The 21,876-nt window shown below is 51.3% G+C and overlaps 1 protein-coding gene across 1 annotated transcript; it reads right to left on the bottom strand.

Annotated features, from left to right (window-relative positions):
- Nucleotides 1–1,533: 1,533 nt before the first annotated feature.
- On the bottom strand, nucleotides 1,534–20,429 carry LOC103528999 (electroneutral sodium bicarbonate exchanger 1). Its single transcript, XM_030468901.1, has 24 exons — nucleotides 20,327–20,429; nucleotides 15,542–15,623; nucleotides 14,079–14,213; nucleotides 13,094–13,229; nucleotides 12,716–12,876; nucleotides 11,510–11,698; nucleotides 11,291–11,379; nucleotides 11,011–11,168; nucleotides 10,567–10,654; nucleotides 9,936–10,082; nucleotides 9,661–9,752; nucleotides 9,037–9,211; nucleotides 8,773–8,906; nucleotides 7,662–7,907; nucleotides 7,454–7,559; nucleotides 6,686–6,847; nucleotides 5,832–5,945; nucleotides 5,304–5,465; nucleotides 4,666–4,917; nucleotides 4,113–4,181; nucleotides 3,408–3,581; nucleotides 3,171–3,308; nucleotides 2,668–2,765; nucleotides 1,534–2,171 (listed from the first exon to the last, which is right to left on the bottom strand). The coding sequence occupies exons 1-24, from the start codon at nucleotides 20,369–20,371 to the stop codon at nucleotides 2,084–2,086; spliced, it is 3,240 nt and encodes a 1,079-aa protein (XP_030324761.1). The 5' UTR covers nucleotides 20,372–20,429; the 3' UTR covers nucleotides 1,534–2,083.
- Between the last annotated feature and the right edge of the window lie 1,447 nt (nucleotides 20,430–21,876).

Genomic DNA, 21,876 nt, shown 5'->3' on the forward strand with positions numbered 1-21,876 from the left:
AATCAAGAAAAAACCTTTAGCCCTGTAAATAGCAAAAAAAAACAAAAAAAACAAAAGCTTCAAACAGAGAAGATGGAGGCATTGGGGCATGCCAAGGGACTCTGGATTGCCTTTTGAATAAGGAACCGCCACAGCTTTGCAGCCCACCCAAGGTCTGGGAAGATGCAGCCCCCCGTGGAGCTGGACCCAGCTGGACTCACTGGTACCAGCACCGGTTCCCTTCCTCTATGCTGGAGAGATGCCAGGCAGGTGCTGAAAACAAATCCCAGCCTCTGGCCCAGGTCCCTGCCAGGAGGGAGCAAAGTCCAGCTCGGCTCTCTCCTCTGACACAAAGGAAAATAAAAAAGGAAAAGCAAAACCAGAAGCTGAATATTTGGGTTCTAAAGGCAGGGCAGCAATTGGACCGGCACCACAAGCACCCAGCTCCAGGGAACCAAGGAAGCAAGAAGAAAGGCAGCATGGACAGGACGTGCATGGCCATCAGAGGAACAGCAGCAGGAAAACCCAGGCCCTGCAGCTTTCCCTTCTTTCAAGCTTTGTTTTTGCCTCCCCTCCCTCTGAAAACTTCCACCAGTTTCCTCCTCCCCCTCTGACAGTCACCACAGACAACAGTCACCCCAGCCCAAAAAAACCCCACCTGGTTTCAGCCCTGCCTGGTGGTGTGCCCCTTGGATCCAGTTTCTATTTCCCTCCTCATTTTGGTTGGTTTGATGCCCAAAAAGGCTCCTGCAGGCACTGGGACAAGGGGTGCCTGAACCCTTCCCAGCTGCAGACACCCAAGAGCCTGGAGAAGGTGCTGAGCCCACAGGAGGGTGCAAGAGGCCCTTTTCTTTTGGGCTGTCCTCTCCTCCCAGGCTCCAGAACCACTCGACTCAAATACCTGGGAGGACACCAAAGTCCAGCAACCCCCCAGAGTATGAAGAGAGCCCAAAACCCATCTCTTCTTAACAGCTTCTTCTTGCTAAGCAGCAGGGGAAGGGAGGAGGACAAGGCAGCATCCCACATTCCTCCTGCTCATCCCACCCTGTGAGAGGAAAACCTTCACAAGGACAGGGGTGAAGAAAAAAACTCCCCAGAGTCACAGGGAGGTAAGAGGAGAGAAAATGGAGGAACAAGGGAGGGGACCCAGAGCCCCAGGTCTCCCCTTGCTGCTCCCTAACTGGGTATTCGAGGTATTTAATTTTAAGTGCTCCCTTAAATTCAGCTGACAGGCAGGGGAAAAGATGGTGGCATTTCTGCATTTTGTGGCTTTCAGGCTGAGGGCAGAGTCAAAGCAAAAAAGAGTGCTGTAAAACTGGGGCACAGAGAGCAAATGATTTTCCTTCACCTTAGCCCAACTGCTTGGACACTGTCCCACCACTCAAGCCAGTGTGAGTCATAAGAGTGAATTAAAACTAAGATCCCAAACCAGACAAAAAACCTGCTCATGATGAAAACAAAGTGGAGAATGCATCAAAGATAAGAGCAAATCACTTTGTACATTCAGAGTTTATATTTGAAAAAAAAAAAAAAAAAAAGAGAGAGAGAAAGGAGAGGAGGGATAAGAGCATGAAAAACCATCACTGAGTGCTCAAGCAGTAGCAGCCCCTCTGCTGCTACAAAACCACAACACACGGATGGACACACAGAGACTTCACAATATCCATCTCCTACCACCTGTAACATGCACCTCAGTGTGCTGATCTAGAGATGCCTGGAGCAAACCAAGGGAACTGGACACATCTCAAGGATTTCCTACAGCTCAACAAAAGCTGTTTCTCCCTCTCTGTGTCTGCGTTGGCACATCCCTGAGTCACCTGCTTGCTCCTCTCCTTCCAAGTCAAGAATCCTGAAGGTGAAAACGGGGGAAAAAGACACAAGGAGGGATATGCCCATCAGTGGAAGATCTGCTGGCTGCTGTTGATCCAGCCCTGTCCTTGGCACCGCCTGGCACAGAGGAGCTGGTTTGCTCCCCACAGTCCTTGCTGCCTGTTCCCAGGGACACCGCCGGCCAGAGCAGGGGAACACCGCAGGCTCACGCCGGCGCTGGCAGAGGAGCACGGGCACAGTCACAGGCAATCCTTGATCTTTTGGCTCCCCAGATTCAGAGTGTTTCTGTGGCCATATTGAGAGCCTTCCACACTGTTGTTTTTGCCATTTCATCTGATATATTAATCTCAGAGGGATCAGCCCTGCAAGAGATGTTTTACACAGCAATCCATCAGTGTGGGAAATGAAGCCCCTGAGTGCATTTGCAAGAGGAACAGGGGAGTCCTGAGCATTGAAGCTCAGCATCAGCACGGGAGGTTTTGCTGGACGAGGAGTTGTGGGAGGACAAGGAAAGAGCTGCAGAGCTACAGCTCTGTGCAAAGGCTCCTGCTGCTGTTTGGCCCTGGTGTTTGGCACAGAGCAGGCCTGCAACTCCTATTTTGTGTGGATGAGGATCGCCATCTACTGTAAACTCACTGATGGTGGAAGTTTAGGGGGTCAAACATGGAGTTGGGCAGCCACTGTGCCTGGGATCAGAGCCCTGATACCCCCTCCTGACACCCTGCCCATACCTTTGATTCTCTCACCAAGCTAAATGCTGGTTTCTAAGGGCTGCTCAATGAAGAGGCGAATGGAAAACTGTGGCAAACACTTTCAAACTCATCTTGCCCCAGGCCCTGGCACTTTGTAGGCTCTTACCTGTCACTGCTTTGCTTTGGGGTATCCACATCACTGCTCTTCCCCAGCTTCGGCTTAACTGCATGTTCAGCAGCAGCTTCCATCATCTTTTGGGACTCCTCATGGAAAAGGGACAAATCAAATACTCTGAATCAAAACACCAGGAAGAACATTGCCTGCTGCATTCTTCTTCTGACCCTCAGCAGCTTTGGCTGTTACTGTAGCACATCAAGTCCTTTCACTCCAAACCATTTTTCAGGGGTGCATATAAACACCACAACAAGCAATCCTCTTCATCATCATCATCATCATCACCATCCACTTTATTATAAATGAGTCATTTTAAAAATTACCCCTCTATTCAAATGCTAAGCTCACTGATGATTTAGGGGAAAAAATTTTATGATATGGGATCCAGACTATCAGGACTTGCTTCTCCTGAGCTCTGATCTTTCCCAAGCACTTACAGACAAGCTGTGATAGGAACAGCAACCTCATAGCCCCCAGCCCCCAGCAAGCTTTACCTCTTTTTCTTTGGCTTCATTTTTGGCATCATCCAGCTTCTTCTTCTTGCTTTCTGGCATCAGGTCATCCAGAAAGCTGAGCTCTCTCTTCGAGAAGCACAAATCCATCAATTTCCGGACAAAAACAAGAGCCAAAACCTTCAGACAGAAGAGGGAAGACACGGTGAGGCCAGAGATGATGCTATAGCTCACTCCAACGTGGCCAACATCCCACTGCCCAGCAGCACCAGGTCCTACCATCATGGGGAAGACAATGGCAGCACGGGACACCTTGATGGCCCAGAGCAGGACAAGGCAGATGAGCTGGATCAAGGTGAAGAAATGCACCTTTCGCAAGGGGACGTGCCGCAGGTAGATGAAGTCTGGCTGGTGTTTTGCTGGCATCCCAAACAGCTTCAAGCGATCAAAGAACTGCAAAATCAAAGTGGAAAGTTGCCACCTGGCACCTGCAGATGGATTCTGGCCCTGTTTAGATGTGGAGGGGGGCTCCAGGATCCAGCTAGCAATGAGAAATCCTGGATCCCACTCTGTTCCCCCTGGGAGCAGCACCCATTTCCCAGTCACTCCAGCTATAAACCAGCTTGCCCAAGAGTGCTGCCCACCACCTTGCAACTACCTCACATTACTCTGGTTTTGGCTTTTCCTGGCCCGCTGAACAATGATTCCCACCAGTGCTAGAACCTGCCTTCCCTTTGCACCAAATCCCTCATTTTCATGTAGCCAAAGGTTGACCTGCTCTGACCCCTGAAACAGAGACCACTGAACTTGCTTGGGCCACCCAGCCCTGGAGATCTTCTGTGCCTCCACCAACCTTTGTCTTACACAGAGTATTTCCATTGCTTGCTCCCACAGAGGCTTTTCCCTGAACCACTGCTTTTCTCCTGCTTCCACAGGGCTGAAATTTGAGGGAGCAGACACGATGCACCCTGGAAGAGTCCCTACCTGAATTCCTCGGAGCGATGACACACCCATGTAGAGAAAGACACCATAAAGCACAGGCATGGGGATAAACTGGAACCAAAAGAAGGCACCCATGTCAGGGTTTAAATGGCATTGTCAGGATTGCCTCTTTCCTACAGGAACTGCCTAAAGTTGCCCAGAGCTTTCCAGTTTCCATGGGGTATGAGTCGGATTTTAAGAATGAGAGATTCAGCGTGTCCCAGTGAGTTAATGCTCTGCTTCAGGCTGAACTTTTTGAGTTATGCTTCATCAGAATAATCCCGTTTCCCAGAAAAGTTGGAGAAAAGAGATGATTTCAGCTGGGCTCCAATATGCCACATTCTGGGACAATTGTTTGCTTGCCTCAGGCTTCCAAGCTGAGGTATGAGGGGATGAAAAGCACAAATAAGGCTGCTTCCCAGCCCAGGTCAAGCCCCAAGGTTTGGGATCACCTCCTCCTTCTCTTAAAACTACTCAGGCCCAGAGAGACAGGACTGGTTTTGTGTCACCTCTGAAAAACCTCATGGTTGTTGGGTGTTTTGCATTTTCCTCTTACCTTTAACACAGAAGTGAAGAAGACTGAGCAGCCCATCAGCACAAAGATCATCAAGCCAGTGACTCTCTGCTCTCGTATCCCCAAAAACTTGGGTTGCTCTCCTGGAGCTGAGCAGCTGGACTCTATTTTGAGGCTGTTCACGTGGGTGATGGACAGGACAGTTGCAGCCACAAACCAGGGCAGCCCCATCACGGAGCACACACCCAGCATCACAGCCACCACAAAAAGGTCCAGATGGTACCCGCATCCTTTCTGTGGGAAGGAAACAAGAATCAGAGCATCCCAGCACTCCAGAGTCAGGACAAGGCTGCAAGTCTGACTCCAACCCTACTTGTGAGCACAGCTCAACTTCTTGACAGCACATCCAAATGATTTGTTCCCCCAGCTGCTGCTGACATATTCAAACAAACTGCATTTCTCTATTGCTCTAAGATGAATCTGCTGCTCTGAAAGATTGCTCATAGGAACTCCCCTGGCCTTTGCTCCCTGTATCACCATTAATTCAGGACAGCATCCTGTCACGCAGCCTGATGCTGTCCCAGGCCAATGCCTCCACAAAGTGTTTGGAGTAGGAGCTTCTTGCCATAGCTGCAGCCCAGAGTGGGTTGGGGATGGGGTCACCTCCTGCAGCCCCTCACCTTCAGCTTGTGCTCGTTTCTGTTGACAATCACAGCAGTGATCTGCTGATCCATGAATATCAAGATGGTGCAGAGCAAAGCTGGGATGAGTGCAGCCAGTACCGTCCACCAAGGGTTGGGTCCTATGGGGTTGATGAGCCACCCACGGTCATCTCTGGTAGGCTGCAGCAAAGCACACACAGCAGCATCACTGCCCAGCCCCACTGCTTCACTGGCTTTGTTTTTCCCCTCCCTCCCTGTATCACAGCATCTCCAGCCCTGGCTTCCTGCCACCCTCTGCCAGGGGATTCAGCAGTGCCAGCGTCCTCCTTGCAAGCACCTACAGATACTGCTCCTGTAGGTATCTACTTCTGAGGCTGTCTTCTTGTTTCCAGAAGGAAACATTGTACTTGTAGTTGGAAAAGAGGAGATGGTCACACTACCAGAATCTCCTCCAGACTCAGCCCTGTCCTGCCTGGCATAACCTTGTGGCATCCCCAAGGGCACAAGCATGGGGTGAAACCCACTCCATGCCAATCCCCACATTACCTTGAACACATGAGGGACCTGGAGCTTTGGTGATGGGATCCCAGCCATGAAGTCAATGAGCACCATGAAGACAATGGTGAGGAAAACACCAAAGTCACTTACTGTGGACCGCACCTGGGGCAAGAAACCAGAGCTGAAAGGGGCATTGCAAACAGGCCCATGATATGAGATGGAAAAGTGAGGGATGGTGGCAACATTACAGCTGGTTAACAAAACCCCAACAATGAGGAGATGCAGCCAAAACCCTTTGTTAGATACTGCTAATGCTTTGTCCTGGAAGATCTCATGTCAGACTCTTAACTTATATCTCTAGGTAGAAATAGCTATTTTAATTCAAATCTTGAAAGAAAACAATATTAAAAACTACAAAATCAGAATTCTGCCAGCTCAGAGGCTGGACTCCATAACTGCAAAGCTCTTTTCCAACCAAAAGGATTCTATCATTCTACTGCTAGAATGCAGTAGAATTCTGCACTAAGGCCCTGAGGCACCCAATGTTCCTCAAAAGGATGAAATTGTCTCCTTTTCGTTGGCACCTCCTCATCTGAATCAACTTGTGACTGGAGCACATAACGCTCAGCAGGGAAGGAAAAATCCCTACTTTGGAAGATCTGATTTCCCAGCACCTGGGAAAAAAATTGCTCAGGGGGAGTTTGTGAGGCAGGTGGGAAATGCTATGGTCCTTTTGCACCCATAGCATTGAGTGAGGAACATCCAAGCTCTTGGAGAGCTTGGCCTGCAAAGTCAGTGTTCCCCAGCTTGACCAAGTGGTGGCAAATGCTGCTAAGTGCTCCAGGAAAGCCACTGTGGGAAACGGGTGTGGAGGCTGCTGCTGGCCACCACCTTCTACCTACTCTGGTTGGGAAGTAGCGGCTGGTTTTAAACTTCTTCAGTAAGGTCAACAGGACAAAGGTGGAGAAGAAGAGGATGCAGCACCACAAGAGGACATTAGGTGTGTAGGGGCCGCTGTGTCCACAGGCAGGTCCGTGAAACTCTCCGTGCAAATAGCGGCATTTCTGGAGAAACAGAGGTCAGGACACAAAGGTGCAGCAAGGAAACCACGGATAACCAAGGGGGTTTGAGGATCTTGGTCCAAGATCCATCACCTTGTAACAGCTACTGGAGAGTCAGCCCTAAGAACCCTTCCATCTCCATGGCAGAGAGCAATCCATGGCCAGACTCTGTCTGCAGCCCCAGAGTTTGCAGACACAGGCAAATTTATGCATGCACCTACAGACAGCACTGATTAATCAAGCAAAGCCTGGAGTTATAAGGAACCCATTAAGGAAGCCAGGGACCACCTTCAAGCATGAACTTAAGTCCTTCCAACTGCTACAGTAATCCAAGCACCCACTTGACCTTGCTCCTGGTCATAAACATTGTCCTGCATCTGGGTCAAGGATGACAGTTACTGCCCAAGATGTGAACTGGACAAGGAGGACTCTGCTTCCCATGACCAAGCAGGTTAACCCTACCCATGAGATTGAAACAAGGACTTTTCACAGCAACACCAGCAGGGTCTGAAGCCCACCATCACCTGAGGGGCTCTGAGCTCTGCAAGCTGTGAATGCCCCTGGTTCCTGTGGCCGCAGCAGGAGGAAGCAGTGGCTCAGGGCACTTACAGTCACCGTGAGGCTTCCCCAGGTGATGCCAGACACGTTGATCTTGTTGCTCTCCCAGAACTGCAGGGTTTTGTTGCTGGGATGGGTCGGGGCCTCACACTTACAGCTGGGAAGAGAGAAGCCAAGACAGGGGGAAGGGAAAAGCAATGGAGGTTCAGCCCTGAGCTCCTGCCAAGGGGCAGTGGTGGTTTAGGACAGAAAAACTCACTAGTAAATGGTGAGGAAGTCAAGCTTGCTGTGCATTTGCACAGGGTAGACCTCTCGTAGGTGTATCAGCTTCTCTAGAGCCTCATAGATGAAGATGATGCAGATGAGGGAGGCAAAGGCTTCTTCAGTGAAGCGGGTGATGTAGCACACCAAGCAGCTGGCATCAGTGGCCACCAGCACCACGCAGAAGAAGGCTGTCCAGAGCCCAATGCATGTTCGCAGAGAGAGATAGGAGAGTGTGTAGTCCCTGGGGAGCCAAAACAAACCAAATCCAGCAAGAGGATCTGAGTTGAGACCTCCTTGGGGAAAAACTGGGAGCAATCTAGAACCACATCTGCAGAAGGCAAATGCAGTTTCCAGGTGCTGTGAGAGCCTCAGGGCTGCGACACAGGGTGGGGGCTCTCAGAAGGAAAGGCTGATTATTTAATTATTGTTCTTTAACACTTCTCTGTGTTAATGCCTTGGAGGCTGACTGACTTCAGGCCCCAGCTGGGGCACATGGTGACCTCCTGCTTCATCCCCATGTCCTCACACCCAAACTGTCTGTTTTATACCCAGTCACCTGCTGAACTGCAATAAGGGTGGTTCACCTCACATCAAAGTCATCACAGCTAAAGCACGGTCATGGTAAATACCCATTCCATATGAAAAGCTCCTACTTTTTCACTAGACTCATCAAAAGTCTAAAAGTTTCAGCAAAAACCTAGTTGGCTCTTTGGGCAACATCAATTTTCAGTTCCTGGAAGCCTCCAGCTAAACATTGCCTAGTTTGGTACTCAGGGGGAAGCAAATCCTCCCTCATTCCCAAACCAGAGGGATTTGTCTCATCTTCCTTGTGCAGCCCATCTCAGGGCATCTTCCTTGTGGTTTCTTGGTTTCCTCTCCTCCTGATGCTTTGCTTTAACCCCCCCGTTTGCAAAAACGCCATCCAGCCTTCAGAGATGAGGGCTCTTGCATCATCGTGTACTAAAGCACCAGTGAGCCACAGCCGTGACAAAGAAGACAAATCTATCAACTAGCACTAAAAAAAAAAAATACAAGAAAAACATCTTTTCTCCATCCCTGCCTTCTTTGGAAGGCTCTCAGCAGCCAGCCATGGCAACCAGCCTTACTTGCAGAATTTGTACAGGATCTTCTCAAACACAAGGATGGGTCCAGTGCTGCCCAGGATGGTGAGAGGTTGCCCGGCAAAGAGGGAGAAGACCACACCAGTCATGGATGCGCCCAGCAGTGACTCCATGGCACTCTGTCCAGGGAAGAGAGGCCACAGTGAGGGAAGAAATCATCCAGGTGAAAAAACCCAAAGGGAATTCACTGCAGCAAGGACTTTTGCAGGAGTTTTATCCCACACCACCACCCAATTGAGAGGTGCTCACTATGTGGCCATTGGTTGCCTCCCCCAGCAGTCCCCCAAAGGTGATGACAGGGGACATGCAGGCACAGTAGAGGAAGAGAAAGGAGGCCAGACACTGCAGGCTCAGACCATCCTGAAAGTCGCTCCAGAACCATGGGGCTTTCCTCTTCACATCCAGGATCAAGCCTCCAAAGAGCCTGGAGGAAGAGAAGAAACAGCCTGTTCTCCTGGAAGACCACATGGAGTTTTCTTTGCTGCAGAAGGGTGATCCCTGGCTCAGAAGAGATTTTCTGGCTAAAATGAAGATGTCCCCTTCTCCCATTTTACACCCAGGAGAAGCTGAGGAATAAAAACAAGCCCTCCACCACCACCACCAAGACCCAAGGTGAGAGAGCCCATCCTCTCTTACTGCCACAGCCCCTTGCCCTGAGAAGTAGCAGAGCTCTCCCTGGAGGCATTCACCCATCTGCCGCCACCCTAGGGAAAGAAAACCTGAGTGCGATGAGGCTGCGGCTGAACCTAGTGACCCAGATCTCCCACTGCACACCCCAGGGAAACAACTGACCCCAGAAACCTCCTGGAAAGGAAGGGGCACGGTCAGATTTTAGAGGCAAGCAGAAAAAACCCAAACTAGTAAAGCTCCCACCTTCCCGTCTGCTCCAGTTCAGGCCCCCTGTGCTTCTCAGGCTTGCTGTGAGAAGCTCCCTCCTCAAGAGCTCCTGGCATCTTCCTTCTCTCCTGTTCAGATGGAAAGAAGATAAAGGCATGGACTGGGAGCCACTGGTTTGTTGGGCTTCTGCTCTGGGTACAGTGTCAAAGTGAGACCATGTGGATGTGGGCCCTGGAGCAGCAGCCCCAGCCCCGTGGTGCTGTATGTCCATCCATCTGCCCCCATGTGCCTCCTCCTGCCGCAGCACCCACCTGGGAGGGGACGTTTTTGGGGGGCTCAATTCGGATCGATGGATCCCACTCTCCTGGAGGCAAGACTGTGACCTGATCCAGGAATTCATCAATGCCAGCCACGAGGTCAGCCCGGTTCTTGGCTTTATAGGCAACGTCATGGAAAACCTGCCAGTAGGAGACAACCTGATGAGAGGACAACCCACCTCAGATCTCCTAACCACTGCACTAAGCTCTTGGCTACATGCAAGGTAAATTCCCCTGAATTTCCTGCTGGAAATGGCAGGAAGTACTCCCCCAAAAGGAAAAATCTGCAGCATGATACTTGTAACCATCTGCATGAGGCACTGCCCCCCATGGCACACCACACCCTCTGCTTAAAGAGGAGAAATTTTACTGGCCCTGGCAATGCCACCACTGGGGACAGCAAGTTGGGGGCCCCTGGGAGAAGAACGAGGTGCTGGATGCACCTGGCTAGGATTTCAGCCTCCAGGATGCAGGGTGATGCAAATCCACGTTTGCTTTGGGGGGAGAAGGAGTGGTGGGCTGTTTGGAGAGCAGCTGGGACAGCAATTTCTCCTCCACATTACTACAGAGACAGGGAGGGGAAGAAAGCCAGCAATGACCCAAGGTATCTCTTCTCTTCTCAGACCTCATCTGTCATAAGAGTAGCCATGGCCCGGCCGATCTCATGGTACTGATGGGCTTTTCCTCCTGGTCCAAGCAAGACAAACAGGAACCTGGGTGAGAAGAATAAAATGAGAGATAACAATGTGTGCTCAAAGGAGATCCCCAGGAGCTGCAGCTCAGAGGATGAATCCAGAGGGGACACAGAGGCTCCCTGCATCCTCTGATGAATTTGAAATTCATTCAAATTGATGGCAAATTTCATTTTGGGGCCAATTTTCTTTCCAATTGGCAAACGGGCTTAAAAGGTACAGCAGGGAAGGGAGAAATGAAGGTGAGGAGATGTGGGTGTGGGAAACGTGCTTGCTCCCACTGGCCTTGCTCCCTTGGGATGCCAAACCGATGAATGCAATTTGAGGGTTTGTTAGGTTTTTTTTTTTAAAAAAAGTTTGTGCTTTCTTCTTCAGACCTTGTTGGGATGGGAACTTCTGTCATGCCTGAGAGAAGGACAGCTGGGGTCAGGCGGACAAAGGCCGTGATGGGCTGGTGAAGGAAATCCAGCTCTCCTACGAGCACGTTGGATGCTTCAGCCCCAGTGGGAATTTTCTTCATGAAGTGCAGCTCCGCCTGGGCACAACAAGCGATTTTCAGGCACTTACCTCAAAAGCAAAACACCAGCACTTTGCACCACAGTCTGCAGCCAAGTTTACAGGAGCAAATCTGGCCCTAAAGGCCTAAGAGTGTCTCACCTTGCTTAAATCCATTGCACCAGTCTCATGGTTAAGTCCATTTTTAGCTTCTGCCATGGTGGGAGAAGGATGAGGGGTGAGTGTTTGGGCTGGCAGGAAAAAGAAAGACACTCAGAAAGATGGGCAAGGAGCAGCTGAGATGCTTCTCCTTTGCCAGGACAAGTCTAGCGGGGCCAAACTCTCCAGGAACCTTCCCCTGGTGCCTGCAGAAACCCTCACCTGGCTTGTCAAGGTGGTGCAGGTCTGTCTGCTTTTTGCTCATGTCAGCAAACGAGCGGACGATGGGGAGAAGGTTGTTTCTCTTCTTCTCATTCTGGTGGTGATGCTTCTTCAAAAGCACTTCCCGAACTTTCGCCCGCATCTGCTCATCAAACTCCACAGACTCTTCTTGCTGGCTCAGGATCATGTCTGGGGAGGGCAGAGGGAAATGAAGCCCTCAGAGCTGAAACCCCCCAACTTTGACCCTCAGCAGCCCTTGGGGAAAGCTGCCCCACACAGGAGAACCTGACAGGGGCTCAGCCTGGCTTACCAAGACATTTCATACAGTTCTGCCTTTGCAGTGAAAGCAACAAATTTATTTTTTTTTCACTAAAAACCATCATCAAAGAGCTTAGCCGTGATTCTGCTGAGCTCATCAGCATCCACTCTAACACAGGCCATCTCCTTGCCCAAACTGGCCTCTCTGGCTGCACTACACATGGAACCAAATTGAAATGCATATGGAACACAGAGTTTCCCTCAGTTCCCTTGGCCCATGTGCCAAGCCCAGGGAGAAATGTACTAAGGATGGCTCTGGCTGCCCTGGAAAGTGCAGAATGGAGACCTGGCAGTCAAAGACCATTTCTCCAAAGCTGCTTTTTCAGTTAATTTCTGCTCTATTCCCCATAGAAATACACTGCCAGAGGGATAATATGGTCTCTCTATCCCTGTAATTTTCTACAGCAATAGTACCTTCACAGTCTGTGAAATTCTGACCTCAATAACATTACTGACTAACCTTCTACAGAAGGTTGCACTGATACATGAGCCTTGCCAGACAACCTCTGCTTTTAAAACTTTTAAATCCTGGGTGTTAAGGCAAATGAAAAAAAAGAATGTGAGGAAATGACTTCTTAGAAATAGTTCCTTTAAGGAGGTTCAGCTCTGAGGCAGAGTCTGTATGGCTATGAGCAGCCTGAAAACCCTGACACCTGCAGAATATTCTCTGATCTGTTTTCAAACCCCACAGATTGCTCCCATGGGATCCTGTGAGGGAAGGAAAAGCTGGTGCAACTGTTGCCTGCCCAGCAGAACCAACTCATGACTTCAAACCCCATCAGGACTTGTGGAAAAGGACCTGTCTTGGGGCAGGGAATGATTTGGGGGTGAAGGGCATCCCTGTGACCTGAACTTGGCCCTTCCTGAGGGATGTGGTGCCCATGGTACCTGCAGTCTCTTCAATGCTGTTGGCACAAAGGTCCAGCAGCACCGTGCCATTGGTGATGTGGCTTCTCAGCTCAAAGAGGCTGTGCAGGGACAGTGTGGCCACGTAGGGCTTGCTCCAGCGCTCGCCACCGTCTTCCACATCCTCCTCAAACTTCAGCCACCTGCAAACATCAGGTGTGATCAGCTCCATTGCAAGGAAAGAGCCCCAGCTCTGCCACCCCTTTGGTAGCGCCGTCGGGGGGCAAGAGGAGGAGGCTCCTGGGATCAGCACCTGCAGCTGCAAAAGTTTCCCACCCCAGAGAGCAGGAAGCAGAGCCTGTGGGCACTGCTGGCATGGGGACTCCTCTCCCACCAACCACAGTAGGCAGCAGAACTCACCTTGCTGTTTCCTTCCACTCAGCACCTTCGTCCCCTTTCACGCAGATCTCGTCCAGCTCAGTGAACAAGTCATGGGGAACGTGCTGCTCATCCTCCTCACTGCCAAGGATAAACTGCACCCTCTGGGATGGAGTGTCTGGGGACAGAAGACAAAGCCCCATCCTCTTACAGTGCTTGAACACAGCCCCTGCAAAGCAGGCACAGGTTTGGTGCTAGTTCAGCCAGAAAGACTGGGCTGGCCCCGCTCCCCTGGCTCTGGCTGGGCTTGCACAGAGCCATGAAGAAGGAGAAGCATCTATTCCACCTCTGCCAGAGGATGGGCTGCTTTCCTTCCCTGCAGGGACTCCAGCAAAAGTCCTGTGAGGAAGGGCTGAGGGAGCTGGGGGTGTTCAGGCTGGAGAAGAGGAGGCTCAGGGGAGACCTCATCACTCTCTCCAACTCCCTGAAAGGAGGTTGGAGCCAGGGGGTGGTCGGTCTCTTTTCCTAGGCAACTCTCAGTAAGACAAGAGGGCATGGGCTTAAGCTCTGCCAGGGGAGGTTTATGGTTAGAAGAAATTCTTTACAGAGAGGGTAATCAGGCACTGGAATGGGTTGCCCAGGGAGGTGGTGGATTTTCCATCCCTGGAGGTTTTTAAGAAGAGACTGAATGTGGCACTCAGGGAACCACAGTGGTAGTGGGTCAAGGGTTGGACTTGATGATCAGAGGTCCTTTCCAACCTGGCTGATGATTCTATGATTCTGGGTGATTTCCTTTCTTAAAGCCAGGATCCCTCTCAGGAAGGTGAGCCAGAAGCCATTTTGCATTTCACTGCCTTAAAAAAAACATTAAAACCTGCAAAAATTTGGAGAAAGGGGGTCTTGCTAAATAACACTTTCCTTGGTAGAACAGCAAGTCAGTCCACCTGGCCACACGGACTTGGTTAAAGAAAACCCCAAAGCCCACATCACCCCCAGTGAGTTTAGCACGTGCCAGGGTGGGACTCACAGTGGTAGCCCTGTCCCATCAGAGCAGAGTCCTTCTCCCGGTCCCGTTTCCGATGCCTCTGGCCGTGGGGTCGGTGATGCCGGTGGCTCTGCCTCGCCAGTGGCATCCGCACACCCACATACAGGGTCCGGTGGCCTGCAAGAAAGGTATTTGGCAGCACTCTGGGCACTGCAGAAATGGTTGACACAGCCTGTGCCTCACCAAGCCATAGTTAAATCCCAAGAGAAACACCAACTTCTCTTCATTGTTTTCCAAGCCTGTTTTACTCTAATGTCCTGGTTTGGGCCAGGATAAAGGTGGTTTTCTGTTTCTGTACTTTTGCTTTTAGCTAAGTCCCTTGTAAGTAGTTGCATTTGCTGAAATTAACAGCAAGTTTCTCATGCAGTGTGTGTGCTTTTAGGACTGATAACACTTGATGTTTATAGTTACTGCTAGAGACTGGTATGCAGAGCCAAGGACACAGAGGCCCCACCTGAACCCTCCTTTAGGGAGGAACAGACAAGATAGATGCCAGAATTGACCAAACAGAGTATTCCATCCCATATACGTCACACTCAGTATAAATTTGAGGCATCACGAGGGCCGAGCCAGATCTTTTCCTGCTTCCCTTCCTTCACCCGGCATCCTGGAAGGATCCTGTCTGTTCATCTGCCTGTGGTCCTGATCCGTGCCAGCCCATATCTGTGTGTTCCTGCCTCCGGTTCCCAACTGCTGCCGACTCCAGGAGTCCAGCCTGGACTTTCCCAGGGCTGCCCTACAGCCTCGGTGGTGACGTGAGAGTTATTGGGGGAAAGGGGGGAGGAATGTGGTTTCCATTTTCCTGTATATTTGTATATATTCAGTAATTTTACCTATTTATCACTACTGTGTCATTAAAGTTGTGTAGTTTAGTTTCCAACCCATAAGTCTCTCTCCCTTATTCTCTCTCCTTTCTCTATCAAGGAGAGACAGATTAATAGAGAGCGTCTGTTATTCGGTTTAATTGCCGGGTCAGTGTTAAACCGTGACATCTAAACAAGTGATGCAACACTGCGATGGCTCTGTGTCATCTAAACGTGCTCTGACAGCACTGAAACTCTTCTCAGGCTGCAGCTTTGGCTGGACAACACTCAGGCTTGCTCAGTAAGCAGTGACAGAAGGCAATTATTTTTACAGTCCTTGAAGGCACCAAGCAGCAAGATCAAATCAGTCCCATGACAATGAACTCCAGGACAAATGAAGAAAATCACAGCCCCACTTCTGCAGCTGTCAAACTATTCTCCTGACCTCTCCACACCGGGAGCAACCTCTGTGAGAAAATGAGCATGAATTAAAAAAAAAAGAGTGAATTAAAAAAACAAGCATGAATTACCTGCAGGGCCTTTTTGTCTCTAGTAAAAATCCATAATGTTAAAAAATGTGAAAGTAACTGTGCAGCATGTTTTGTTGGTGGCCACTCCACCCAGATCTCAGCAGGGACTTACCTTCCAACTCCTCCTTTTCATAGTGAATATTGACAACATTGCTCGTTCTTCCTCGGTCAATCACAGCCTCCTCATCATGTCTCTGGTTAACAAGAAGAAGGTGAGAGTTGGGACTGGGTGTGCAGAGCTCCTGTATGTCCTCTTGGCCACCATCTACCCCTGTGTCCAGGCCAGGCCATGAGCACCAAACCTCTGAACGCCTCCTCCTCCAGGCACAGCCCTCAATACATGCACTTGTCAAAGGTTTTCATCCCATACACAGATAAAACAACCCTATGTTGTATATATGTTGTACTCTGCAGAGGGACCTGGACAGACTAGAGAGCTGGGCTGATCCCAAGGGGATGAGGTTCAGCATTCCAAGTGCTGGGTCCTGCACTTTGGCCACAACAACCCCATGCAGCGCTACAGGCTGGGGACAGAGTGGCTGAGAGCAGCCAGGCAGAAAGGGACCTGGGAGTCTGGATTGACAAGAAACTGAACATGAGCCAGCAGTGTGCCCAGGTGGCCAAGAAGGCCAATGGCATCCTGGCCTGTATCAGAAACAGCGTCACCAGCAGGTCCAGGGAGGTGATTCTTCCCCTGTACTCAGTGCTGGTTAGGCCACACCTCGAGTACTGTGTCCAGTTCTGGGCCCCTCAGTTTAAGAAGGATGTAGAGGTCCTGGAGCAGGTCCAAAGGAGGGCAACCAGGCTGGTGAAGGGACTCGAGCACAGGCCCTATGAGGAGAGGCTGAGAGAGCTGGGGCTGTTCAGCCTGGAGAAGAGGCGGCTCAGGGGAGACCTCATTGCTGTCTACAACTCCCTGAAAGGAGGCTGTAGCGAGGTGGGAACTGGACTCTTTTCACAGACGACCTTCAACAAGACAAGAGGACACAGTCTTAAGTTGTGCCAGGGGAGGTTTAGGTTAGATATTAGAAAGAATTTCTTCACGGAGAGGGTGATCAGGCTATGGAATGGACTGCCCGGTGAGGTGGTAGATTCTCCGTCCCTGGAGACATTTAAAAAAAGACTGGATGTGGCACTCAGTGCCATGGTCTGGGAACTGCTGCGCTGGGTCAAGGGTTGGACTCGATGAGCTCTGAGGTCCCTTCCAACCCGGCTAATTCTATGATTCTATGATTCTATGATAATGTGTCTGGGTTTAGTGGTCAGGGTGAACTAAAACCCAGAGGACAGGACTGTTCTCTACCTTCCTAGGGTGAAGATAAAAAAGGGAATAAGGAGGTGAGAGGTGACATAGAGGTGACACTGACTGGCCTGGAGTTTCCCAGCACCTCCTTTCTTCCCTTTTTGGAAATAGGGGTTATGGTTCCCCTTTTTTAGTCGGTGGGAACTTCACCAGACCGATGGTGAATAGGCCAAAGTCTGCTCTCTTGAATTAGAGGGTACTGAGCTTGCTTGCTGCCCTATGGGGCCTGAACTGTACCATCTCTTGGGATCTGCAGTCAAATTTCCCGTTCCATCATCCCCCATAACATGAGCCACGAGACAACGTGAGTCTGGAAGCATTTACTAGGAGCAGAGGGCTGAGTGTTTCAGAAGAAAAAACAAAACCAAACGCAAAACACAAAACAAAACAAAAAACCAAAAACAAAACAACAAAAAAACCCAAACAAAAAACCACAAACAAAAAATTAAAATCTCCAGCTTTGCTCCAGCCTTTCTTTGAAAATAATTTTTGATCCCAGCGAGTTTCAGTCTCCAAATGTGACACCGACTGGACTCACTAGGTGGCATTTGGCCACACGACACGGCCACCAAAAACCTCCAAAAGTGCCCAAGAACCTGCAAGGGCAAAGCTTTGCCTTCAGCCAGGCTCAGAGCTGCCCTTGCTGCAAGCGCTTTCCAGGGAAGACAGGATCCTTCTCCTTGGGAAAGCCAAGGGCTGAGAGCTAATGCCCTCCCTGGCTGAACCACCACTGCTGGCGATGCAGGAAGAGCCTGTGGGCCTTAAAAACCAAAGAAGAACAATGGGAGAAAACACAGTGAGAAACCTGGAGGAACAGGCAGGACTGCTGGACAAAACGTGAGGGGCAAGAGCTCCACTGTGCACTCAGCTCAAGACAACCTCAATTTCCAAGTACAACTTCAAACACCACGCTGGCATCCACTGCTTCTTGTACTAATAATGCTGCATCAAACATGGAGATTTATTGACAAACCAGAGGATGCAGAAATTGTTATGATTCAAGCTGCAAACACTACTGTGAAATCCACTCTTTATTCCTCAGATTCCTGCTTTGCCTGAAGAGCATCACCTGACACCTGGCAGCAGCGATGCTGGGGAGAGCTCATGCCTCCCAGGCACGGGTACCACTCCTGCCTGGAAAGGAGTTTGCTGCTTCCAGAGTTTAATTGCAGGGCCGGCTTGTTGCTCCCTCCCTGCCACCTCCCAGAACTCACCCACATGAACTGACAGCCAGATCCTCACCAGCCTGTGGCTTTCCCTTCCTCTCCCCAATGACAGCCTCTGCCACCCTCTATCCTCTCTTAGCAATGCATCCTATTCCCCTCCAGATTTGCCAAAAAACACACAAACCTGAAACTCTTCCTACTTGGAAAACTTAATGGATGGAGAGAAACCATCTCTTTTTCCAGCAGAAACTCTCGAGAATAGAGAAATGGGGTGTAAATGTCACATCCTGCAGGGTGAGAGGACTTAAAACAGTGTTTGGGAGTATTTAGAAGCACAAGCTGCCAAAATACATAGGAGGTGCAAACCACTAGGAAAAGAAACATTACAGAGCAACACTGATTTTCAACATTTCCTGCAAAAATCAGGGCATTCCAGGAAAGTCTTGCTTTGGCAGGGCCTCCATCCCTTTGATGCATCCAGGAAACCTCGTTAGCCAGACCAAGTCCTAGCATGGTATGGAAATGTCCAGAAAAGTGACACTTTTTACTCTCCTCACTTCCTCCAGCTATCTCCGTCTCTGCTTGATTTTCCAAGATGAGTTTATCCATCATTTCTGTGCTGCTAATTAATTTGCTCTAATGAACTTCCTCCCCAGCACCACCTGGCACAAAGGTTAACTGCCCAGCTTGCCCTGAAAGGTGACACGGGGTGTAAAATAACACGGCAAGGGAAGGTGACACCAAGGCCTCATCAGTTAAAATCCCACCCTCACCCAAGCTCAGACACCCACTGCTTTTTTATTATTAATATTCAAGCTTCAAGAGCAAAACCAGGAAGAAACAGGACAAGGGGTCACTTCCAGGTCTGTGGCAAGATGCTCTGAGCATCCCATCACCCTTCACAGACATTGCAGCATCACTGAAATCATGGAAGTCTTGCATGGAGATGCCACTGAAGGAAGAGCCCTGCTCAATCTGGTTTAAAACTGCAATGGACTCAAGAGGTTCATTCACTGAGGAAATTGCTGGAGGATGTGTAAGTGTGTAAGGATTTACTGGGGCTGTGGGATCTGTGGACTTGGGATGGGATAGAGCAAGAAAGAGAAACACTGACAGAAAAGTAACTACCCCAACCCAGAACAGACACCAGCACCTGCACACGCTTTGCCCTCCCTCTCCATCCTTCTCTGCTGTGGACAGATGTCTGGAAGACGTCAAATCATTGGAACTGGGATGGGAAAGGGGACAGCGAGCTGCTTGCTGTTGAGTGTTGGAGCAGCCAGAGCTGTTCCACTGCACTGTTTTCTAAGAAATGAACCCCTTTGTGGCACAAGCTCAGTGCATCCTCTCCTTGCATCCATCTTCAGAAAACTGCTCCATATTTAGTATTTTGCTGCGACTTCTTTGTTCTAGCATGGCAGAGAGGGACTTTTGAGTATCCTCCTCAGTTTTCCTGTCTCAGTGCAACTCCTCTGGTTCAGAAAGAAAAATCTTTCCCTTGGTAAGGCTTTAGTGTAATTGAGGACAAGGAACAGCACAAAGCAGAGGTTCAGCTCTGGCTTTGACTCCTCCTGCTGCCAGGAGAAGCCGAAAGATTGGAGCCAGTGGGCAAATCTCCTGCTTTGGCTCTCTCCAACCCCTCAATACAGACAGGAGTGGAGGGAAGACTAATGTAATTGCAGGGTAGGGTCATTAAATTCCCCACCTCTCTTTCCCACCCACAGCAGCTCCTCTGGCGGGTCCTGGGGATGCAGGGGGGAGGTCACCCAGAGTAAGGAGCAAGGAACAAGGGGATGCTGAAAGGGGGGAGCACCCACCTGCCCCCTTCCTGCACCCAGCACCAACTCATCCCTGCAAGTGCCTGGTGGGGACAATAGCTCAGCTCCCCAACAGTGACTGGTGCCATGGGGCGCTGTGGGGACAGGGCCCTTTGTCCCCTCCTCCAAAGGGCCGCAGTATCATCAGGGCTCAGCCTGAGATGTGGAGGAGTACACGGGGGGGAGAGGGGGTGCCAGCTGGGAACCCTCCCAACAAGCATTGCACAAATGCCTTCCTCCCCCCATCCCTGCACCCATCTCGGTCGGTCCTCCTTCGTCCCCCTGCTTTGCTAATGCCTTGCATCCCCCTGCATAGCCCTGCACCCCCATTTTCCAGAAACCTGCCACCCCCCTTCTGCCCTCTCACCTTGCAGATGCCCTTCACCCCTTCTGCACGCCCCTCACAGCCCCTCCCCACGCAATCGCCCTGCTCTCCCAGCCCCCTCCCCCCCCCCCCCCCCCCCCCCCGCCTTTCACACCCCATGCCTCCCCCTGCTCCCCGCTCTCTTCAATGCCGCAGTGAGCAGCCACGGAGCATCCTCCGGCCGCCTCGGCCCTTCCCGGGGTTCTGAGCATCCCCCCCTCCTCCATCCCACGACCGCTATCCCCACCTGGTAGCTAAGGGTCCCCGGGGGCTCGTTGCTGCCGGCCGGCATGGCTGGGCCGGGCGGGGCCCGGGCTCCCCCCCGGGGCTGGGGCCAGGGGGGGCCGCAGCCGCTGCAGCCCCGCGGCCGCTCACAACGGTTCCATCTCCCAGAGCCGGGGCCAAACCCCGCCCAGGGCTGGGGGGAGGAGGCAGGAACGGGCGGCCGGGGGGCAACGCCTAGCCGGGACCCTGCAGCTCCGCTTCGTCACACACCCGGAACCCTCTGGCCCCCTCCCCCCTCACCTCCCTTCCCCCAGTCGATTATCTCCAGCACCTTCCCCAAATTCCGCTTCAGCATCATCTCAGATCCCCCCAAATTCCGCAACCCCGCAGCTCCCTCTCACCATACCCCCCGGCACCCACTGATCCCCTCCTGACCACCTCGTCTCCCATCTACCCCCGTCCCCCTCCTGACTGCAGCCAGTGCCCCCCAGCCCCCCCCCATTTCAGGGAACCCCCAGCTCTTGGATCCTCCAAGAGTTCCATTGCCTCGTCAGGAAAGGGGCAGAAACAGAAGGATTGGGCAGTGTGGGTGGATGTTTCTCCCCCCCACACCCCCGGCGGGCATTTTACGTCCTGGCCAACACACCACCATGCCCGGATGGGCTCGAAGGCTCCAAGTTTTTGTCGCCAAAACCCCTAAACATTTAACATTTTCAAGAGCAACTGACCTCAAAACCAACCTGCAATCACCCACGGAGGGACGAGCAGATAGGCTGTCCTCTCCCCCCTCACCCCCCTCCCCGCATACATCACCATTCAGCCCTTCCCAGCAGCTTTCCATCCCTCGCTGCTGAGTGCCTGAGCAACCAGAGCCGTAATGAACCCCTTGTGTGGCACAAGCTCAGTGCATCCTCTCCTTGCATCCATGTCCAGAAAACCGCTCCATATTTAGTATTTTGCTGCGAGTTCTTTGTTCTAGCATGACAGAGAGGGACTTTTTGAGTATCCTGCCTCAGTTTACCTGCCTCAGTACAACTCTTCTGGTTCAGAAAGAAATATCTTTCCCTTGGTAAGGCTTTAGTGTAATTGAGGACATGGAACTGCACAAAGCAGAAGTTCATCCAGCTCACCCTGAGATGTGGAGGAGGAGATGGGGGGGACAGCTGGGAACCCCCCCAACAGGCATTGCACAGGTGCCTTCCTCACCCCCTCCCTGCACCCACCTATGTCCCACCTCCCCCCCTTGCAGATGCCCCCTGCATAGCCCCTACCCCATTTTCCAGAAAGTTGCCAACCCCTTCATCTTGGAGATGCCCTTCCCCCCCTCCACACGCCCCTCAAAGTCCCCCCAGAACCCCTCTTGATGCCATCACCCTCAGCCTTTCCCACCAGCTCCAGGGGCCTGTTACTCCAAGAAAGGCCTGTGACAAATATCTTACAGGAAACATAAAATCCCCCATCAAAACCACAAGCCCAAGATCTCACTGTCACCTCCAGCTCTGCTAATGACCCCTTGAAAAATTGTGGAATTACTGGAGATGGAGACCCTCTGCTCCAGCTGCCAGCTTCAGC

This window comes from Calypte anna, unplaced genomic scaffold, assembly GCF_003957555.1.
Source record: "Calypte anna isolate BGI_N300 unplaced genomic scaffold, bCalAnn1_v1.p scaffold_87_arrow_ctg1, whole genome shotgun sequence".
NCBI classification, from domain to species: Eukaryota; Metazoa; Chordata; class Aves; order Apodiformes; family Trochilidae; genus Calypte; species Calypte anna.